Below are 19,046 nucleotides of genomic sequence, written 5' to 3' on the forward strand. Positions count from 1 at the left end.
ATATACACACACACCTTAAATAATATATTATGTATGTAAATCTTGAAATACTACATTTCAAATATTAATTTCAAAAACATTGTGTAAATCTGACTATTGGGCAGCATAACACTTAAGTGAAGGTTACATCTTTAGATGTGACAGATATTCTATGGAATTCTTAAGCAATAGTTCTTCAGTCAATGTAAGTGGCAGTGTTTTGATTTCATAAATAATCTTTTCACTTTCTTGAGACTGTTTAAATAAAATAATTTTTATCCAATTTAAGTCTCAAAACAATCTATATTTCTTAATAAGTCCAATATTTCGGCCAATTCGGCCATCCTCAAGAACAATCTTAAATACAGTTTACAACCACATCAATTTAAAAAACTTTATGCAGGCTATTCTGCTAGTCAATTTAGATTGTTGTGATAAAGTATAATAGTGTAAATTGATTGTGATTAAAAGTTTTAATATTAATAAATTATTGATCTGGGCAGAATAGCCTACATAAAGTTTTTTAAAATTGATGTGGTTGCAAACTCTATTTAGGATTGTTCTTGAGGATGGCCGAATTATAGACGAAATAGACTAATAAAGATAAATAGATTGTTTTGAGACTTAAATTGGATAAAATTTACTATCCACAAATTACAAATTCATAAATAATATTAGAACGTGTAATTATACTAAATAATTCTTTTCGGTTTCCAGACATATGCCTGAACTGATTAATTTCATAACCAAAAAAATAATGAACATATCCAATCTTTAGTCTTTTTTTTACTTCCTCTTAGTATTTTAAATGTTATGGAATGTACAAGATTTGATGCACTATGCATCTGAAGAAGGAAGAGGCTTAGGTTGGTAGCAGACATAGAAGTAGAGAACGACCAGTGACAGTACTGGTTTTATTTACAAGGTATTGAGAATCATGAAAGTGGTTTGAATCCATGTCCTAGGCTAGGTTAGGAATTTGGGAGAGAACACTTTGTTTAACTAGAATAAGATTATGATTTTCAAGAAGTTTTGAGGAATAAGTGACTCTACCAACCCTTTGGTTATTGCATATGAGGAGGTATTGCAATGGTGAAAATTTTGAATCTGAATTTACAATGGAAGTACACATTTCAAGGCCTTGTGAGTTCAAACAATCAAGTCTTGCAAAATGGCTAGTGTGTTGATGGGTATGATGTATATGACAGCTAAGTTCTAAAATGAAAAGATGTCCAAAATTGAAATTATGAATTTAAGCTAGATATATGCCTGGAATGTAACAGGAACTTTTTTTTTTAATAAAATTTACTCATCATAGATTTTACACTTTTTTTTTTTTTTTTTACCATTTTCTCTTGATAAGAAATGAGTATTAAATTCATAATATCAATGTACCTTTAAAAAAATAAATGTGTTTTTGTTCTCATAGTCTTTATGATAAGAAAACACTATGTTTTCAAAAGTGTAGAATTTCCCCTGAACTACTACCACTGCTTGATAAAACAGGGGTGTTGATGACATTACAGTTGCATTCCTAAAAAAATTAACAATCAATAACAGCTGTATAGCCAAAAGAAAAAAAATGAATAACAAGAGATCACGTTGGCCTGACTTGTGGCAGTGAAGGCTGGTCCAATAATTCTTGCCCATTAAGGTATGTAGACCCAAATCTTCTACTGTTTATCATTATCTGATTATGCACAAGTAAAGTTCATTATTGTTAAGATTTCCTTAAATACTTATCTTCTTCTTTATGCCTTAGTTTATAATCTTCCTCTGGTTCCATTTAATTCTTCTTTAGAATCAATTATATGTAATCTCTCTACTCCAAAACATTTATATCTGATAGCCTAGAAACTAATTTCCTTCAAGATTCTAATGATTAAAGATCCAACAGAGCGTTGAAGAGGTACAATATCTACTCTACAGAACCTCCTTTCAGCTTCTCTGTAACTGGTCTTGTTTCTATCCTCTCAAACTTAATCCAAATATCAAATATTAAACCCAAACTCTTCACATTTTGTATCAGCCCCTCCCACTTCTCTAAAACAATTAGCAATCCTTACATTCCTAGATTTCTCTAAAACATATGATATGATATACTATTCTTTTTTTCTAAGTGTTCTATCTGATATATCTGATACCATTCCCCTCTCAACATAAACAAGCAATTGTTAATCCTAAATCCCTAATCAATATTTTATTTGGCAATCTGAACCAATGATTGCACAAAAAAACCATCAAACAGGTCAAAAGACAGGGCGATATTGTTGGACCTTTTCACCCTTGTGTCTGCATCTCAGTTTGAAATATGGTACCCAATAAGTCAAAGGTTTTACGCTTATGCAATTTTGTTATGTGTCTTGGTATTATGCATAACCTAGTAATATTTACATGTCAGATGATATCCAAGTTTATATGTAAAGCAGTAGTTGGAAATTTTATAAGTCAGTGTGTCAAGATGTAGCTCATCAAAGGTGACAGCATCGTGACCTCAATTATGAATGAACAAATCAAATCTACATATTTTCATGATGCATTGAATGCAGTTTTGTGTTGTTAATATGATTGTTAAGTTCTACACACACTTTCAACTTCCAATTGGTGAGACGGACAAGTATTAAGATATACACAATGAATCCTATTTTCACTTATTAACGGACTATGCTCTCTGACTCAAAATTCCCCTCACATTTTCATACTTGAATGACCAAACAAAGACCACAAACTTGTCGTACGACCCACATATAAGAAAATGGAGTCTCTCGAGTTTAAGTTTTTGCTTATCGCTATCATATCAATTTTTATTATATTTTTATATATAAATATAATTTATTTCTTCTATATGTATGTACTTATTTTGGTGTCATTATTCATGTTTCATAAGTATATATAAGTATATTTTGTGGACCATTCTTTATTTTGCATCTATTATATTTTCTTTAGGAGAATTTCTTTTTTTTTACTTAATCACATAAATCTACGTGTTTTTAATCATAATCTCTTTTAGTTATGGTAATTTTTATTTATTAGATGTTATTTGTTCTAATTACTTAAAATTAATATTGAAAGATAAGATGGTCTGGGTGGTGGTCACAAAGGTATTTAAAATAGAAAAAAAGACTCTATTAACAAAAGTTTTGATTTAAATAGCTTATTCTAATATTGTTAGAATGTTTTTATTGCCACATGAACCACCTTATACTTTAATTTTGTATGGTTAACTTTAAAACTTTTAATATAATTAATACTTACTAAATATAATTTCTATTTATGTACAAAATACACCATTTTATTGTTTTTCTCACTATTCCAGAGTAGAGTTCTCTCTATACCTTATGCTATACACATTTGAATCATCATAATAATGTATTTAGTATTCAGATGTTGATCAATCACATTAATACTAATATATACATATAAATTCTCTGCATATCTGAATTATAAAAGAAGTAATTAAGATGATCAAAAAATATAAACAAATTAAATATCCTTGTTTAACATTAACATTAATACTTTTTTTTATAATCACGACTTTAATAAAAGGATGAGTAATGTAAAACCTATGAGTATCGGTAATCCAATTTTTTTTATGTCCACGAGCTTCAATACTACCAGTTATATTAATTAATTCATTAATTATTATTATTATTACCAGTTATATTAATGCATCTGGTTATTGTCACAATAAAAGTAACAAATATGGATACAAAATGAAATAAAAAGAAAAAAAAATGTACCAAGACAAAACAAACATTCTAAGGGAAAATATTTAAGATAAAAAATATTTTATGACTTTTTAATTAGGCTAAAATCAGAGGTACATAAGTATAATATCAACTTGAACACAAATATACAAAGAACTTTGTAACTATTAGGAAAAATAATAAGGAAACAATAATCATTCAAATATTTCAGTCTTATGATTAATTTCTTACTAAATACCAATGTAAAAAAAAAAAGTTTAAATTAACTCTAAATTTAAAGTGCAAAAATTTTTTATATCCCTTCAACATATTGAATGAAGATATCCAAGAAAAAATAATAAATAACAATCATTCTACGGTCATAATTCCAAATAATTTTTTTTTTGTGCAATTCAAAAATTATAGTTACTTTTAGAATGTGCAGAACAAAGACTAGATTAATAATAATAAGATTTATCAGATCATCAAGTGAAGTAAACCTGCTATCAACTAGTGCATTTGAATAAAGATATAACTTAACTTATAAACCAGCAAAATAAATAGCATATAAAATTCAAATTACAATTTGAAAGGATTATTTCTTCTCAAATATGTTTTAGTTCCCACACAAACCAGAAGTTGGACAAAAAATAAAGATGCTCTTTTCCCTACTATTTTAGTTAAGATAGAGGTTTTCCCCCTCAGTGGGTGACATTAAACATTTGAAATACTCGACATCTTTTAAAATTAATAAAAACTGGGTAAAAAATATTAATTGTAATTACAATATTCAAAAATTATAATTAATTTACCAATGATTAAAAAAACTTCTTACACAATAACTTTCTCCTTATTGTTATCCTTCTACCCATTCCCTTTTAGTTATATAAATTAACACGCTCACCCACAAAAACATATGCACAGACAACCAATAGAATAATTTCTAAATGTATTTTTAATATAATTAGTAATGTAAAACAAGTTTATAACAGGTTTTTGATTAATTAATAACATGTATATTTCATCGTTATTTGTTTTCATTCAAGCAACAGTACTGGAATTTAGGATTTCTAGAGAAAACTATAAATTTTTATTCAAAATAACAGACAGATTTGTTGTTCGTTGTTCCTAGAGCAGTTAGTAATTCTAACTCAGTCAGTGAGTCACATAGTCTCCCTCATTAATTCATCACTACAAATTTTTAAAAGAATTTATATTATAATTTCTAATATACTTTTAGAGAAGTATACAAATTTATAAACTTGAAACTTGGCAATCATATAGTTTTTAGCTGATAGATGGGGAAATTCCAAAAAGAGACTCGTTTTCGTCATAAGCTAACCAATCAGTCACAGTTATATAATTGTAATTTACAGGCAAGCTTTTATGCGTAATGCAGTGTATATCAGAAAAAATTGGACATTTTGAACTTACATAAGAATAAATTCAAATAATAGATATTTGCTTTATGCAAAATTTGATAATTATAAAAATTTAAAAGAGAACATTTTATATTTTTTTAAATTTAAAAAAGCTAGTTTCATTGTACATGTGCTTAGAAGTTACATTTTAGAAAAGTTAAAAAAGCTGTTCATTTTACCATTGATAGAATTAATTGATATTGTTAGGTACTCACTTGATGAAGAATTCTATTCTGTTCTGTAATTCTTGAAGTAGAAAGATATCATTAAGAAGTACAGTTTTGGATGTAAACATAAAAAGTTAAAAGTCTGAAATTTGTCCTAGATATTTTTAGAGCTAGATTTTTAAAAATTTAGTTCCTTCCCATTTATTACCAATGAAAAATACCACAAAAAGTCACAGGACCAAAGTTGTAAAACTATACGACTCACTGCTTGTGAGTGAGTGAGTTGTAGAAGTTGTGTACTATTTAGATTTAAAATGTAAGATACTAATATGATACTCTACAATTTATACTTGAGAAAAGTTTAAAAAACTTTCAACTAGCATTGATTTACAAGTTTATTTCATACTGATATGGAAAATATTAAAAAGAATTTTTTTTTCTGCTTAGAATTGACTTAGTTGAATAGAAATTTGAATGAAATATGATGCATATTTCTATAAAAAACGACTGTATTGATTTCATTTCTCAACAGCCAGAAGAAACTTTTTTCAAATTACTGTTCATTGATCATTGGTGGAGAATTGGAACTTAATACGTATCAGAACTCATTCAATAGTTTTATAAAAAAAAAAAAAAAAGTAAATAAACCTAACCTCCTAGATTTTTTTTTTATAAATGGTGAAACTCACTCATACAACACATTTCTCTATGAATTGGGCATGCTCAATATACTTTTACATTTTCCTATCTACAGCCTCCTTTAGTAGGTGAGTACAATATTAATAGTAAATCCTCAACAACCATCTCAATATATTTTTTTGACACAGGCCATTCCAACAATTAGAATGAAACGGCTCATTCCATTTCACCGTAGAGGCTTGTTCCATTCCATCTTCATTTTAACTTCATGATGGCATGTTGTTTAATGAGTTTCATTTTTTTCAACTTTCTCCATTGGCCTTAGCTCCTAAACATAGTTTATAGAGTATTTTTTATTTCCCAAAGCACCCTCCCTAAAGACAATATTTGAATCCACCTCTGGCACGAGGTAAATTGGTTGCTGACAGTCAAATGTCAGCTCCAGAAAATTCTCATTTGGGTCTTCCGTTGGTCAGATGAAAACTTGGGGAAGGATGATCAAGTTGTTTTCTATTCTATTGGATGGCAAGGCTAAGGGTGTTAAAAATTCTACAGATGGTACTTCATGTTTTGTTTTGGTAAGGGTGAATTTTAGGCCTGTAAAATGCAAACAGGTATTGACCTCCATCAAAATCCTTAAAACCAGACTTGTCCTGGCTCAATCCTACAACTTACTACTGCTGAATTTCGAAACAGAGCAGCAATTCTTAATTGACAAATTTTACTCAACATTTTTAACATTCTTGGTAATTTGAATAACATTTATTCGATGTTGACATGTAGTCTCTTTTTCTTAACCTTTGAAGGTATCAATAAAGTAATTGTGTAAGTTTGAACCTTGATATTTTGATTTTTGAGAAAAAAAAAAGTAGTGCCAACATATAAAAAAAAAGAGAGGAAATAAAGAAATAAATTGAAGAGAATATATAAATAAATATGAAAGAATTTCTGATAGGTATTTTTTATTATTTATTATTATGGATTTTTTCTTAACAATTTACTTTATTACTTAGAGAGGTGATGCATACCGAAAAGAATTTAACTCTGAGTAGTAGAATATCCATGGCTTCAGTATGCCGAGGCTTTAGTACTGTAAGGTGAAAATGAGGAAACTATGTAGACAAAACCTAGTAAGGATAGTAGAATCTCAACATAAATACGGATAAAACAAAATAAATGGTTAACAGCAGAAAAGACAACTATTTCAGTGGTATAGATATAGGAGGTAATACATTCCAACAGATAGAGTGGTTCAAGTATTTAGGGTCTATAGTAACTAGAAAAAACAAAATTGACAAAAAAATAAAGGTGATGTTGAAGGAGAGAAATGCTTATTATTTTCAATTTCAAAATTGCTTAGCTCATGCCTTCAGTCTAGAAACTTAAAAGTTAGTTTACAAAACTATTATCCTTCTAACTGTTCTATAAGTTTACCAAAAGTGGCCTCCTACATTAAAGTAGGAACAGCTCCAGAAGGTTTTTAAAAGTCCACATTGTATAAAATATTTGGGGAGTCAAGTTTTCATTTTGTGGGACCGCCACAGAAATGAAAAAAGTCGACCCCCCCCAGGCTGGATTCAAACCAGCACCACCGCAGTTCTCAGGTTGAAAAGACCTGCACCTCGACCACCTGAGCCACGGACGGCCCTCGAACTGCATGAACTGTACCTGGTAAGTATAATTTAGGTGATATCATTGCAGTGAATAAGATAAGCTGGTAAGGTTGTTGGGTTTACTAACGAACATATCTCTAAAAATCTTGTTGGTGGGAGAATTGAATCAAGATTGATATAATGAACTTGGGTTTGGGCAGGTGATTAGGGAGATGTCTGTAGACGACACTCTGTGGTATCAGCATTGAACCTTTGGATTCACTGAGCCATTATTATTATTGTTTTATATTACAATTTTATGTAGAAAAAAAGTATTCAAACACAGTAATGATTCTTCTCCGACATGAGAAATATGAATAAAATAAATAATAAACCTTGACCAATTATAAATCAACAGAATGGTCATATATTAAATTTGATTAATTAATTTTAACACATATGAATAAATCTTAAAAAAAGAAAGAAAAGACTATTTGACATTCATAATCTTTTAAACCAAGCTCTGCATTGGAACACAGAAAAAAATAACATGCTAATCATTACGTCTCTCAGATATTAGAAAAAATAAAGCCATTAGCAAATTGAAATAGATCATTATTGATAGTAGTGAAAAATTAAGTTATGAAAAGAAAATAGCAAAAACAAGGATAAAAAATCAAGATCAATATATAGGATACCTGAACGGCTGATGAAGGGGAATAGCTTGAGGAGGCCATGGTTTCGCAATCATATGTTGATCTCTAGAAGAATGGGCAGCAGGTGGTTGAACACGATGATATTCTCTGGCAGGGTCAGACCTCTTGTGCCCCAATAGAACTCTTTTTTCATTGCTGGTAAAGCAACAAACATCAAATTATTTTACTGAATGTTTTAAATATGATTTATGCTAAAAAATGTCTTTTCATATTATCTGGGCTACTGTAGAATTCATAGAAAAAAAAATTTCGTTAAAGATTTCACTTCATATATATTTGAATACTATTCAATTCCAAATAGATTGGCGGTCCATTTTGCAATATTCAATTCCAAATAGATTGGTGGTCCATTGTGCAATTCTATAGTTGTTGCATGTTTTGTAATTGCAAAGGCTTGCTAAGCATTTAGGATTGTGTTAACTTAAATTCACCAATCCAGATTCAGATCGTTTTTTAAGTTTCCTAAATTTTATTTACCACTGATAATTAAGATTATAAAATTCCATTTTTTAAAAAATATTAGTCCTTTTTATTACATGTAGTTTTATGTGTACAATTCTTACTGAGTATTAAATCCAGACTATAATTCAAAAAAATAAATTTATAAGGAAAAAGAACAACGATCACAAAGCTAGGAATTCAATTAAAAAATATTATTTCATTTGTGTGTTACTTCTGGGTCTATTACATATATCCATTTTATTGAATACCTATAGTGAGTGGGGTAATTTAGAGAATAAGGGAAAATTATTATTATTAAATATTAAAATAAAATAAAATTATTTAGTTAGGCGAGTTTGTAAATTTTTTTTCTTGGAGGTAATAATTAGGATGCAGTCATTTTATTTTGTTTTTATTAGATATGCCAACATTCTGATCTAATCATGTGTCTTCATCAAGGCTATGTAGATTATAAATGTTAGGGGGTACCAGTGGTAGAATTAATAGGATTAAGTTGACTAAAGATTTTATAATGGAGAAAATAATCAGATCTTAGTCATTTTATTTAATTTAAATTAGATATGCTGACTTAAATTAAATTTTTAATTTAAGTATAACTTTAATACAATTTGTTTCGTTTAAATTTAATAAATGAGTCCTTCTCTGAAAAGATGATTTTTTCTACATTCTTTTCTAAAAATCAATATTAGATTCTTCCAATTTTATCAAAATAAATCTTCATTTTTGGGGGCAGTAATCAAAATAATGTTTGTAGCGGAGCAGGACTAAAGCCAAATCAATCAAAATAGAATCATGGAATTTGAACGTATCAATGAAATGAGAATTTATCCAGATTAATATTTCTATGTGATTACCCTCCAAAACATTGGTGATAAAAGCAGGGAAGGTAAATAGGAATATGTTGAAAAGGTTCATGTTTATGAATCAGAATGCAAATAAACATAATTTAGGAACAGTACTCAGGAAAATATTTTCAGAGGAACAAAGTAGTTGAACTCCTAAATGTTTAATGAAAGTAGGTAAAGATTTTTATAGATTGTTCAGTAAATTTCTCTATAACTATACCTAATAAATATAAAATTTAGATATTCTTACAATACTGTTATAAAAAGTAAACACATCTAAGAAATATAAAAAGCCCAGTAAACATTTTATTGTTTTGTTAGACTCAAGAATTTTATAGATTAACATTAACAAGATTAAACAAAAAAAAAACTCGGGTGTGTGTGGCGAAGCGCCGAAACGCGCCTGATGTGACAACTTTATGCTAAATATTGGAATAATAATATTAATAAAATAGACACACAATATTTGAATCAAGATATTTATTTCCCTTTACAAATGATATTTATATTTAACAATTAATTTCCATTATTCTGTTCATAATCGGACGATGGTACGAGAAATATGAGATTATTATGCGCATATTCCTTATTTCAGACATAATTTAATGATCAGAATACATCATTACCCCCACCACCGCACTCTCCGTTACGCTACACTTTTGCCTACATGACTTCCAATATCTATAACCTCAATTACCCCCACTACTATACTACTAAGCCACGCCCATTCTATTTCCGTTACGCTACACTTTTGCCTACATGACTCCCTGCGATCTAATTTATAAGACGTTGTCACGTCAAAAAAATAGTTGGAATTATTTTTTTTTCTCTTTTGACCGCAACCCTGACCATCTTCTTATATATCTATAGATTAACTTTTTTTTTTTACCATTTATCCCTCACTTGAATTATAACTTTTAAACAGGTACTTTTCATTCTTTTAACCTCGAACAGTTCAATCTTTAAAAAAAAAAAAAAGAAAGAAAAAAGCGATTTTAAAGGCAAAATATCATGAATGTTTATTTAACCAAATCTCTAATCGTAGATTAGGTTTATTGGTTGTTTTGAAATGGAGAATCTGGAAAAAGCAACAAAAATTAGAAACAAAGAAGCGTTATGGAGAGTAAAAAATTAGGAAACTCTACTTATCACAATTTTCATTTTACATGAATTGTAGAGGAATGTATTAACTTGCTTTAAATTATTATTGCCTACCTAGCATAAGGAAGAACTATATGCTGCTCCTGAGCAACATAATGATGATATGGCTCTTTACACATGGTTCCTGCATGACCATGGCAAACTGGTTGATGATATAACTCTGCAGGTTCTTGTTTTGTTATAACACCATTTAACATACATTCAGACTGAGCTTTCACAATAAGCCTTTTCTTTTGGGATACAGCAGGAGTATATCTAAAATAAAATTTAAAAAATTCTGATTTAAAAATTATGTGTAAGTAAACATAAGATTTTATATGATTTAGTGTATATTTTTGTCAAAGTTTAGTTTCATACATTTAATACAAAAAAAAACAAAAAAAAAAACAAAATTTGTTATATGTGCACTTACCCATTTTCTACAGCAGTACAACACTGACTTGATTCTTCAGCTCGTGAAAGGTACTTATGATGAGGCTCATGTTTTATGTCCCTAAAACAATGTAGATAATCACCCGGTTTTGAGGGACTTGGATGTTGATACTGGCCTTTGGAGGAGTTATCAAATAAATTTGCAGTAACTTTTGCTGGAGAACATCTTCCATTTGATGAATATTGTTGACCCTAAAATAATTTTAAAAATAATAATTGAGTAATAGTATCATTTTGATAATATAAAAAAAGTATTTTGAATAATACATTTTCCTTTTAGGAGCCTAATATGAGACTGCTAAGACAATTAGAATATTTAAAGAATAACAAATTATTATTATAAATGTATACTCAAAATCTGGTTTAGAGGTATCAACAAGGAGTAATATCTCGACTAACCCACAATGTTGGGAATGGAGGCTGCTCACTCCTGTCCTCTTGACCATACTCAAAAGACTCATGAGAAACAGGTACACCTGAGTGAGTTACTCATATTAAGTCTTCATATGTGGACTTATTGCTTCTGATAAGCTTTTGTATTCATATTTGTAAGGAAGTACTTTTGTAAATACATGTACAATGAGTATTCATTTTTATGAACAGAAGTATGCCCAACTCTGGTTTTAGTAAAAGACCGTTATCTGTTCACAACTTTTAATTTTTTTCAACTATTGCAAGAACAAAATGACTAATGGAACTCCATTATCAGGTAGCCACAAACTATCTATATAAAATGAAAATTCCAGGTTCAATTTTAAAAATATTTTGTGACTAAAGGGTTTATTTATAATTAACTAAATTAAAAAAATATATATTTACTCAAATTTAAAGTTTCATTTCTTAAAATAACTGAATTGTAATCTTGGTGTTGTGAACTGCTTCTGCAATATATAAAACTTTTTCATAGAAAAATTAACCAAGACTACAATAATAGATAAAAATATGTAAAGATTACTCTGTATCACTGAAAATGTAAATCATGAAACATGTGATTTTGTTTCACTCATTCTATTAAGTTCTCATCATATGATAGAAACTTTTTCTGTGGCTTCTATGCACAATCATACACAGATGAAGGATGTTCTGACTGGAGAGAAGTACCTTAACGTACTTTCAGATTTACTCTAAACATCAAAAGATATCTTGATGGATTGATGTGAAGACAATTGTCCTAACCTCAACCAACTCAAGGTAAATGTGTGTGCCTTCAAAAAAGAAGAAAAGTTGACAGAGAAGTGAAATACCAGAGGGTTATTCTGGACCAGAAACTACTATAACATAGTCATTACAATTAACAAAGCACTCAAGTGCCTATGGGTTTATGAAACAGCAGTAGGCAAAACCTGTGGGTGTTAAAAGAATGGTCCATTGCAGATCCTCTGATAATGATAAAGCTCACAGGTAAGCCAAGAATGGTTCTAAGAATGAACACTCCTATAACTCCAGAGCCCATAAACTCGGAGCTATTTCTGGATGGTCCCTGTGACAATCCAAGTAAAATATTGCTTCAATTGGACAGTCATTCTAAGGAATATTTAAATTATGTTACCATAAACTCAATAATTACATATACATCCTCAAGCTTACAGGATCACCCATGTGCAGATTCTGTAACACTCAGGATGAAACGATTTATAGAACCTATTAATCTCAAGCTCAAAACAGCTCGCTAAGATAATGGTGCACAATAGGCCTCCTATCCCATGGCATTGAACCAACTAATAATGAAAAATTGCAGCTATCAATTATTTAGTGGCGAGAAGAGTTACTACAAAAGGACCTAATGATAAATGCAATGCAGAAAAAAAGCAAGCTGAAAGAACAATCCTAGCCAACATCTCCCTTAAAAAATCAATATAAAAATGGAAATAAAATTATTAATTTTTTATATTTATAAGAATGAAATAATACCTGATGATGAATTTTTGAGGATGGTGTATGCTGTTCTTCATTATCACTATCAGCAACAGTGTAGCATGAAACAAAGCCATTATGTTGTTTTACAGAGGTCGTGTTGGCCTGTTGAACAGGCCGAGAACTAGAAGCAGTACAGTGTTGGGAACTGTAAAAATAAGTTAAATAATAATTATTTTTGATAGTTAAATATAAAGTTAAAGGTTAAATAAATTCACAAAATAGATTGTTTTATAAGATGTTTAACACTTTTAAATCAACATGATTCTTCCACCAAAATATTTGTTTTTCAAAGTAAACTAACATATTGAACATATGTTAATTTACTTTGAAAAACAAAGATTACATGAGAAATAAGTTATGAAAATCATAGATAAGAGAGGTAATGTAAGTTGAACAAATTAAAAAATAAAAATTATGATTCAACAGAAGGACAATGAATGGAATAAGTGACAAAAACATATTTAATGATGAATGTAAGACAATTATTGCTAGCAAAAGTTAGTGACCAACAGATTTTAATGAAACCCTAATTTAGTGGAAAATCTGTTAAATCCCCACTCCTCGTATCTTCAGGATTTGTCCCTTGAGCCACCTCTGCCGTATGCGGTTAGTCTTTATAGCTTGTATCTATAATATCTAATTCTATTCTATCCTCACTTACATAGCAACATTAGCCATAACATCATTTAAGAATGATTATTTTTATCTGTTCTTTCATATTATCACTATATTCCCTCATACTATGTCATTTACTAGCATTATAATTATTATTTTCCTACATTTACGATATATTATTACATATATTTTTGTCATCAATACCATTCTCATTGTACTTCTGTTTAATTATTATAATTTAATACTATTATTTTATTTTATATATATATTTTTTCAATCTAAATTACTTATTTTACCTATAATTTTTACAACTAATCTTTATTCCAATTTTATTTCTGCTGATGATTTTAGTCGAAACATCGGCATATCAAATAAAACTAATATAAAAAAAATTGCATCCAGATTAAATTATACAACAGTAGACAGAATCCATCAACAATTCAAAACTAAAATGGAATTTGAATTTTGATTATATAAACATTATTTTCAAAACCAATTAAACACAAAATATAAAATATACCCACCAACTTCAAATTAAAAGATGAATTACCTTTTGGGAGGAGCTTCATCTTCACTATCAGAAATTGTTATAACAGAAACAGCAGGAGAAGGAGTGTCATGTATAGTAATAGTTTGTTGACGACTGGAATTCTGAAACATTAATTGCACCAGCATATTCAATCATATTTTGCAACAGAAAAATAGTAAAAACTGAAAACAATATCTCTATGAATGAATTTTTAGAAAAAAAAAAAAAAAAAAAAAGTTACCTGAGTTGGAGGAACATGTTGAGATGACAATGAATGATTTTGCCACTGGTTGGGAGTAGTACGTCCACGAATTCTCAGACCACTGTATTCTGCTATAAAAAGATAAATTCATCAGATACAGAAGATTTTATGATTTAAAACATTTTAGCTCCTTTATCATCACGCCATTTCCAATAAAAGGATAAATTCATTTTATCCATGGATAAATCCATTCTACAAACATTAAAAACTAAGTGCAGAACCATCATAGTGTCATATCATAGTATATACATTGATGTCAGATTAAATAAGAATATAAATAGACCAAAATAAAGTAACATTTTTTGGTAACCAGGTCCTATATTCATCACCACTTACAGGTGTCAGGTCTATACAGAGGGAAGCATGTTGAAATATTTCCTAGAATGAGCAGGCAGGCATCATCTTTTTTGTATGTACCCTGAACAAGGAGCTCTCAATAGGTATTAGCTTTAATTTTTAATCTGCTACTTATCAACAGATCTAGTTCTACATAATGTCAATAAATGGTTCAGAAAAACATAAAAATACAACAATAGTTTGATGACTCTGAAGTAGTTCTTTCCCCTAACCTGTTGGCCATGAGGTTCTGTTCGGTCACATGTCATAATGGAGTTGAAAAACCCATCCTTTCAGATTGTGAAAGTCTTGATAATGGTAAGAGATAGTGAAACTTGCACTTTCTTGTTCATTTATTGAAAGGTATGAAACACAGCTGGTTCACTCTATGCTGAATCCAAGCTCATCTGTAAATAGTTTTAATATGCTGTCATAGCTGACAGCAAAGCAGAAATTATTTCAGAAGTCTCAAGACTGTACCAACACAAATGTTGGTAATCTTGAGGATCATTCTAGATATTTTTAATTACTTTAAAAATATGTTAGTCAGGAAAACATTTGGGGCCATAAAAGAGCTGGTACCCAAATTGACCACATAGTATTTGTAACATTTCTGCCAGATGACTCCTACCTTCGCAAGAAATTTAATTGATATTTCATGAACTAAAAAATATGTAAAAACTGGTTTACAGAATCATCAACAACAGACGTGGGTTTCATAAAGTTTGTGCAAGATGGGTTCCAAAATTCATAGTTGCATAAACAAATGCGCTTGGATACTTGCCAAAAACATTTGGATCTCTATGGTAACGAACGGGACAACTTCTCAGACAAGATTATTACTGACGGCGAAACATGGATCCATCATTACGAGCCGGAGAGTAAACAACAGAGTATGGAATGGAAATATCCAAATTTGCCTTGCAAGAAAAAGTTCAAGACCCAACCATACACAGGAAAACTGATGTTTATGGTTTTTTGGGACTCACAAGGTCCAATACTAGAACATTATGAGGAGAGGGGCACAACAATAAACAGTGTACGTTACAGTGAGATGCTTACTGCCAAGCTAAAGCCTGCGATTCGAAGCAAATGCCTAGGAATGTTGTCAAAAGGTGTTGTGTTGTTGCATGACAATGCCCATCCGCATAATGCTGCCCACACTGCTGAAACGCTCCATAAATTCAATTCTGAAGTACTGGCTCATCCTCCATATAGTCCCGATCTTGCCCCTTCTAACTATCACTTGTTTGGTTCACACAAAGAGGCATTAAGGGGCTGTTGATTTACCTGGGACGAAGCAGTGCATTCCTGGCTTGCAGCTCAACTAAAAACCTTCTTTTATGAGGGCATCATGAAGCTTGTACAACTATGGACAAAGTGCGTTGAAAAGCAAGGGGACTATATAAAAAAAATTATGTGCTTGTAAGTTTCCTATTCCAATTTGATTACAATAAAATTTTATAACCATATTGCAGATAATAATTGACTCGTATATTGATCATTGTGTTTTCAACTGGCACAAATACCAAGGGTAGGTTTTGTTTGTAATAAACAATTAAAAACAAAATGTTGCCAAATAATTACAATAGTTTTTAAAGATTATTGGATTTAAGATTATAATAATTTTTTGTTAAAGAACTAAATCTTTTTATTTGAACCTTTTATTAATATTTATAAAATATTGCATCAATAAATAATTAATCTAAATGTGAAAAAAAGTAAGATTAAATTACATATAGGTATATATAAATATAAATATGTTTATTGTTACCAGTTAATGTTGTATTTTTAGGTTGAGTATTCTAAAGAGGGAGTACCCTGAAATGTTGCTGCAACTATTTATACATATGAATAAAAGGATCAAATAAAAAGATAAATTTTTCACTAAAAATCAATTGTTTAACTAAGATTAATATTATTTTTTATAATTCTAATATACAAATTAACATCAGTCATTACTTGGAGGAGTGCTTTCTTTGACTCGTTTTTTCACAGGGCTAAGATGTAGCTGGTCTTTCTTATCATGAGACTGTCTTGGTAGAGTAAGATGGTGGTGTGGAACAGGAGGAGCAAGATGCTTTGCAATATTCCTTTTACCCCATGTCATACTAGGACTCTCAACCACTCTATCATAAACCTCAGTAGTAAAAACAGGCCGCTGCTCCTACAAAATATAAATATTTAATAACTGGCAAATATGTGTAATTTAATCATTGTCAAATTCAGAAGATGTTAAGAATTAACAAAAAAAATTAATATTATTCTCTTACAGCTGTTTCACAAAATAAAGTCTCATGGAGTGCCATTGCAAATTTTCAAATGACCCATACATCAACACCAAGATTTAAGTATTGTCGAAAAATTAATAGATAGAAAAGAAGTAACTTAAAAACACTTTCCGAAGCAAATTAACACTAAATTTATTAAAAAAACTTTATTTGATTTGGCCATTTCTATTTTTAAATTCAATTTTCACATCTGAAATCCATATAATTGTAAAAGAAACTAACTTCATATTCCAACCAATCTTTTGCCTTCTGATAGCTAACCAATAAAAAACAGTCAAAGAAATAAAATAGTAAAATAAACTAATAAAAAGAAGACAGATTGAGTAAGGTAGAGATTAATCATAGTACACATTATAGAATATAAAAACCACTCTCAAAAAATAAATAATGAGTCTATTGATGAAACTTTGCAAAAACATTTTACTTACTATGAGACTGAAGAATCAAAACAATTCATAAAAATTGCTAAAGGATGTTTTTTTTTTTTTAGGAGGGAGGGAACAAATGTGAATGTTTTAATGAAACATTAGTTTTGGTAAAAGCGATAAATATTTGTTGAATAGTTTTTAAAGCTGGACCTAATGGAAACAAAAGCAAGATATACAGCTAGCCAGGGAGTATCTAATTTTTAAAAAATCTTAGGCTCCAAAGTATTTTAGGTTCTAAAGAAACAAATGTTTATTCGAAAATACAAAATAATACTAGTCTTGCAATTTGGTTCCTAGTATAATTCGCACTTTAACTGTAAAACACCCAAAACTCATAGAAAGAAAACACCAAAAAGACAATAAAAAACATTCACTAACACTTTCAACACAAAGAATAACTAGTGATTTGCCATGGTCAGTGGTAAGTATTAATTATTGCCTCAGGGTTAGAAAGGTTTTGCCAAATTTGTATGTAATTTATTATTAATTTTTTAATTTAGAAGCAGCAGTGTTAAAAAAAAAATTACTATTAACAAGGTCAAATTATAAAAATAAAATATGGTAAAAAAATTAAACTTTATTTATTTATATAATAATTTATAATAGACCTGAATAAGAGCAGCTGACTGAACAAGAAGTGGTCTACCCCATTCTTGAGGTGGTAGCATAGGTTGCTGGATACTGTGCTGGGCAGCTATTCCTTGCCAAGAAGGCACCATAGCCATTTGCCGATTACTAGCCCAGGAAACACTACTTGGTTCAACCATTGAAACTGGAACATATTGCTGCTGTCCACCAACCTAAGAATACCATTAAATTAAATTAAATGTAACAATAATATTAGGGTATAAAAAATCTATTTTTATTTTCATATTAAAAAACAAAATGATGCTCCACTCTGAATATAAACCATTGTTTTCTTATCACTTGAACCTAAACATTGACATTCAATGCCCCACCGAGGGAGGTCAAGGGCACCCTGAATAAGACTTAGAGGCTTTTCAAAGGTTGCTTGTGTTAAGTGATTTACTTGATTGGGCAACTACCCTCCCTCTCTCCGAATCACTGATCACTTACTGAGTAAAAAACTAGCTTTGAATTAGTTTATGAGCAATGACTTTTTGTATTTATTTATTTTTTTAATAACCCTCTTCCTGGGCAGGCACCGCTGCAGTTCTGAGGTTGTTAAGATTTACACCTCAACTCCTATGGCTATAAGCAGCCTCAGATGGTTATCTCTAATTCTATTCACAACAAAACATTACTTATATGGAGATGACATTCAAATGCTTTCATTTTTAACCATACTCGAGAGGATCCACAAGCAGTAAGATAAGATTAATAAATTGTAGGACCGCATTAGAAATGAGCATTTAGTTGCAGCTCAACAAAGAGAAAATCAAGGCTATCCCTATAATATTGGTTTTTAACACTTCCCCAATGATTTTCCTTATTTTATTTTAATGTGCCGACGTTTCGGCTAGAGTTTCTAGCCTTCTTCAGGGCTAAAAACAAAACAAGATAACAACCACAGTAAGTATAGAAAAATAAAAAATATAAAAAGAAAG

At 29.8% G+C, this 19,046-nt stretch overlaps 1 protein-coding gene across 6 annotated transcripts in view; it reads right to left on the reverse strand.

Annotated features, from left to right (window-relative positions):
- Hipk (Homeodomain interacting protein kinase) overlaps positions 1–19,046 on the reverse strand; it is a 63,663-nt gene that overhangs the window by 13,364 nt on the left and 31,253 nt on the right. For 4 of the 6 annotated variants that reach the window (XR_010844081.1, XR_010844082.1, XM_067049943.1 and 1 more), the window contains exons 9-16: positions 18,087–18,278; positions 16,722–16,926; positions 14,403–14,494; positions 14,183–14,283; positions 13,012–13,162; positions 11,081–11,292; positions 10,723–10,923; positions 8,183–8,335 (exon numbers count right to left, since the gene is read on the reverse strand). Coding sequence is in view for 4 of the 6 variants with exons in the window: in XM_067049943.1 (XP_066906044.1) it covers positions 8,183–8,335; positions 10,723–10,923; positions 11,081–11,292; positions 13,012–13,162; positions 14,183–14,283; positions 14,403–14,494; positions 16,722–16,926; positions 18,087–18,278 (1,307 nt within the window). In the remaining 2 variants the exon portion in view is untranslated. The remainder of the gene's footprint in view (positions 1–8,182; positions 8,336–10,722; positions 10,924–11,080; positions 11,293–13,011; positions 13,163–14,182; positions 14,284–14,402; positions 14,495–16,721; positions 16,927–18,086; positions 18,279–19,046) is intronic. The other 2 variants (XM_067049945.1, XM_067049944.1) reach the window with 2 other exon arrangements.

This window comes from Halyomorpha halys, unplaced genomic scaffold (assembly GCF_000696795.3).
Source record: "Halyomorpha halys isolate HHAL.00 unplaced genomic scaffold, Hhal_1.1 Scaffold154.1, whole genome shotgun sequence".
Classification (NCBI taxonomy): Eukaryota; Metazoa; Arthropoda; class Insecta; order Hemiptera; family Pentatomidae; genus Halyomorpha; species Halyomorpha halys.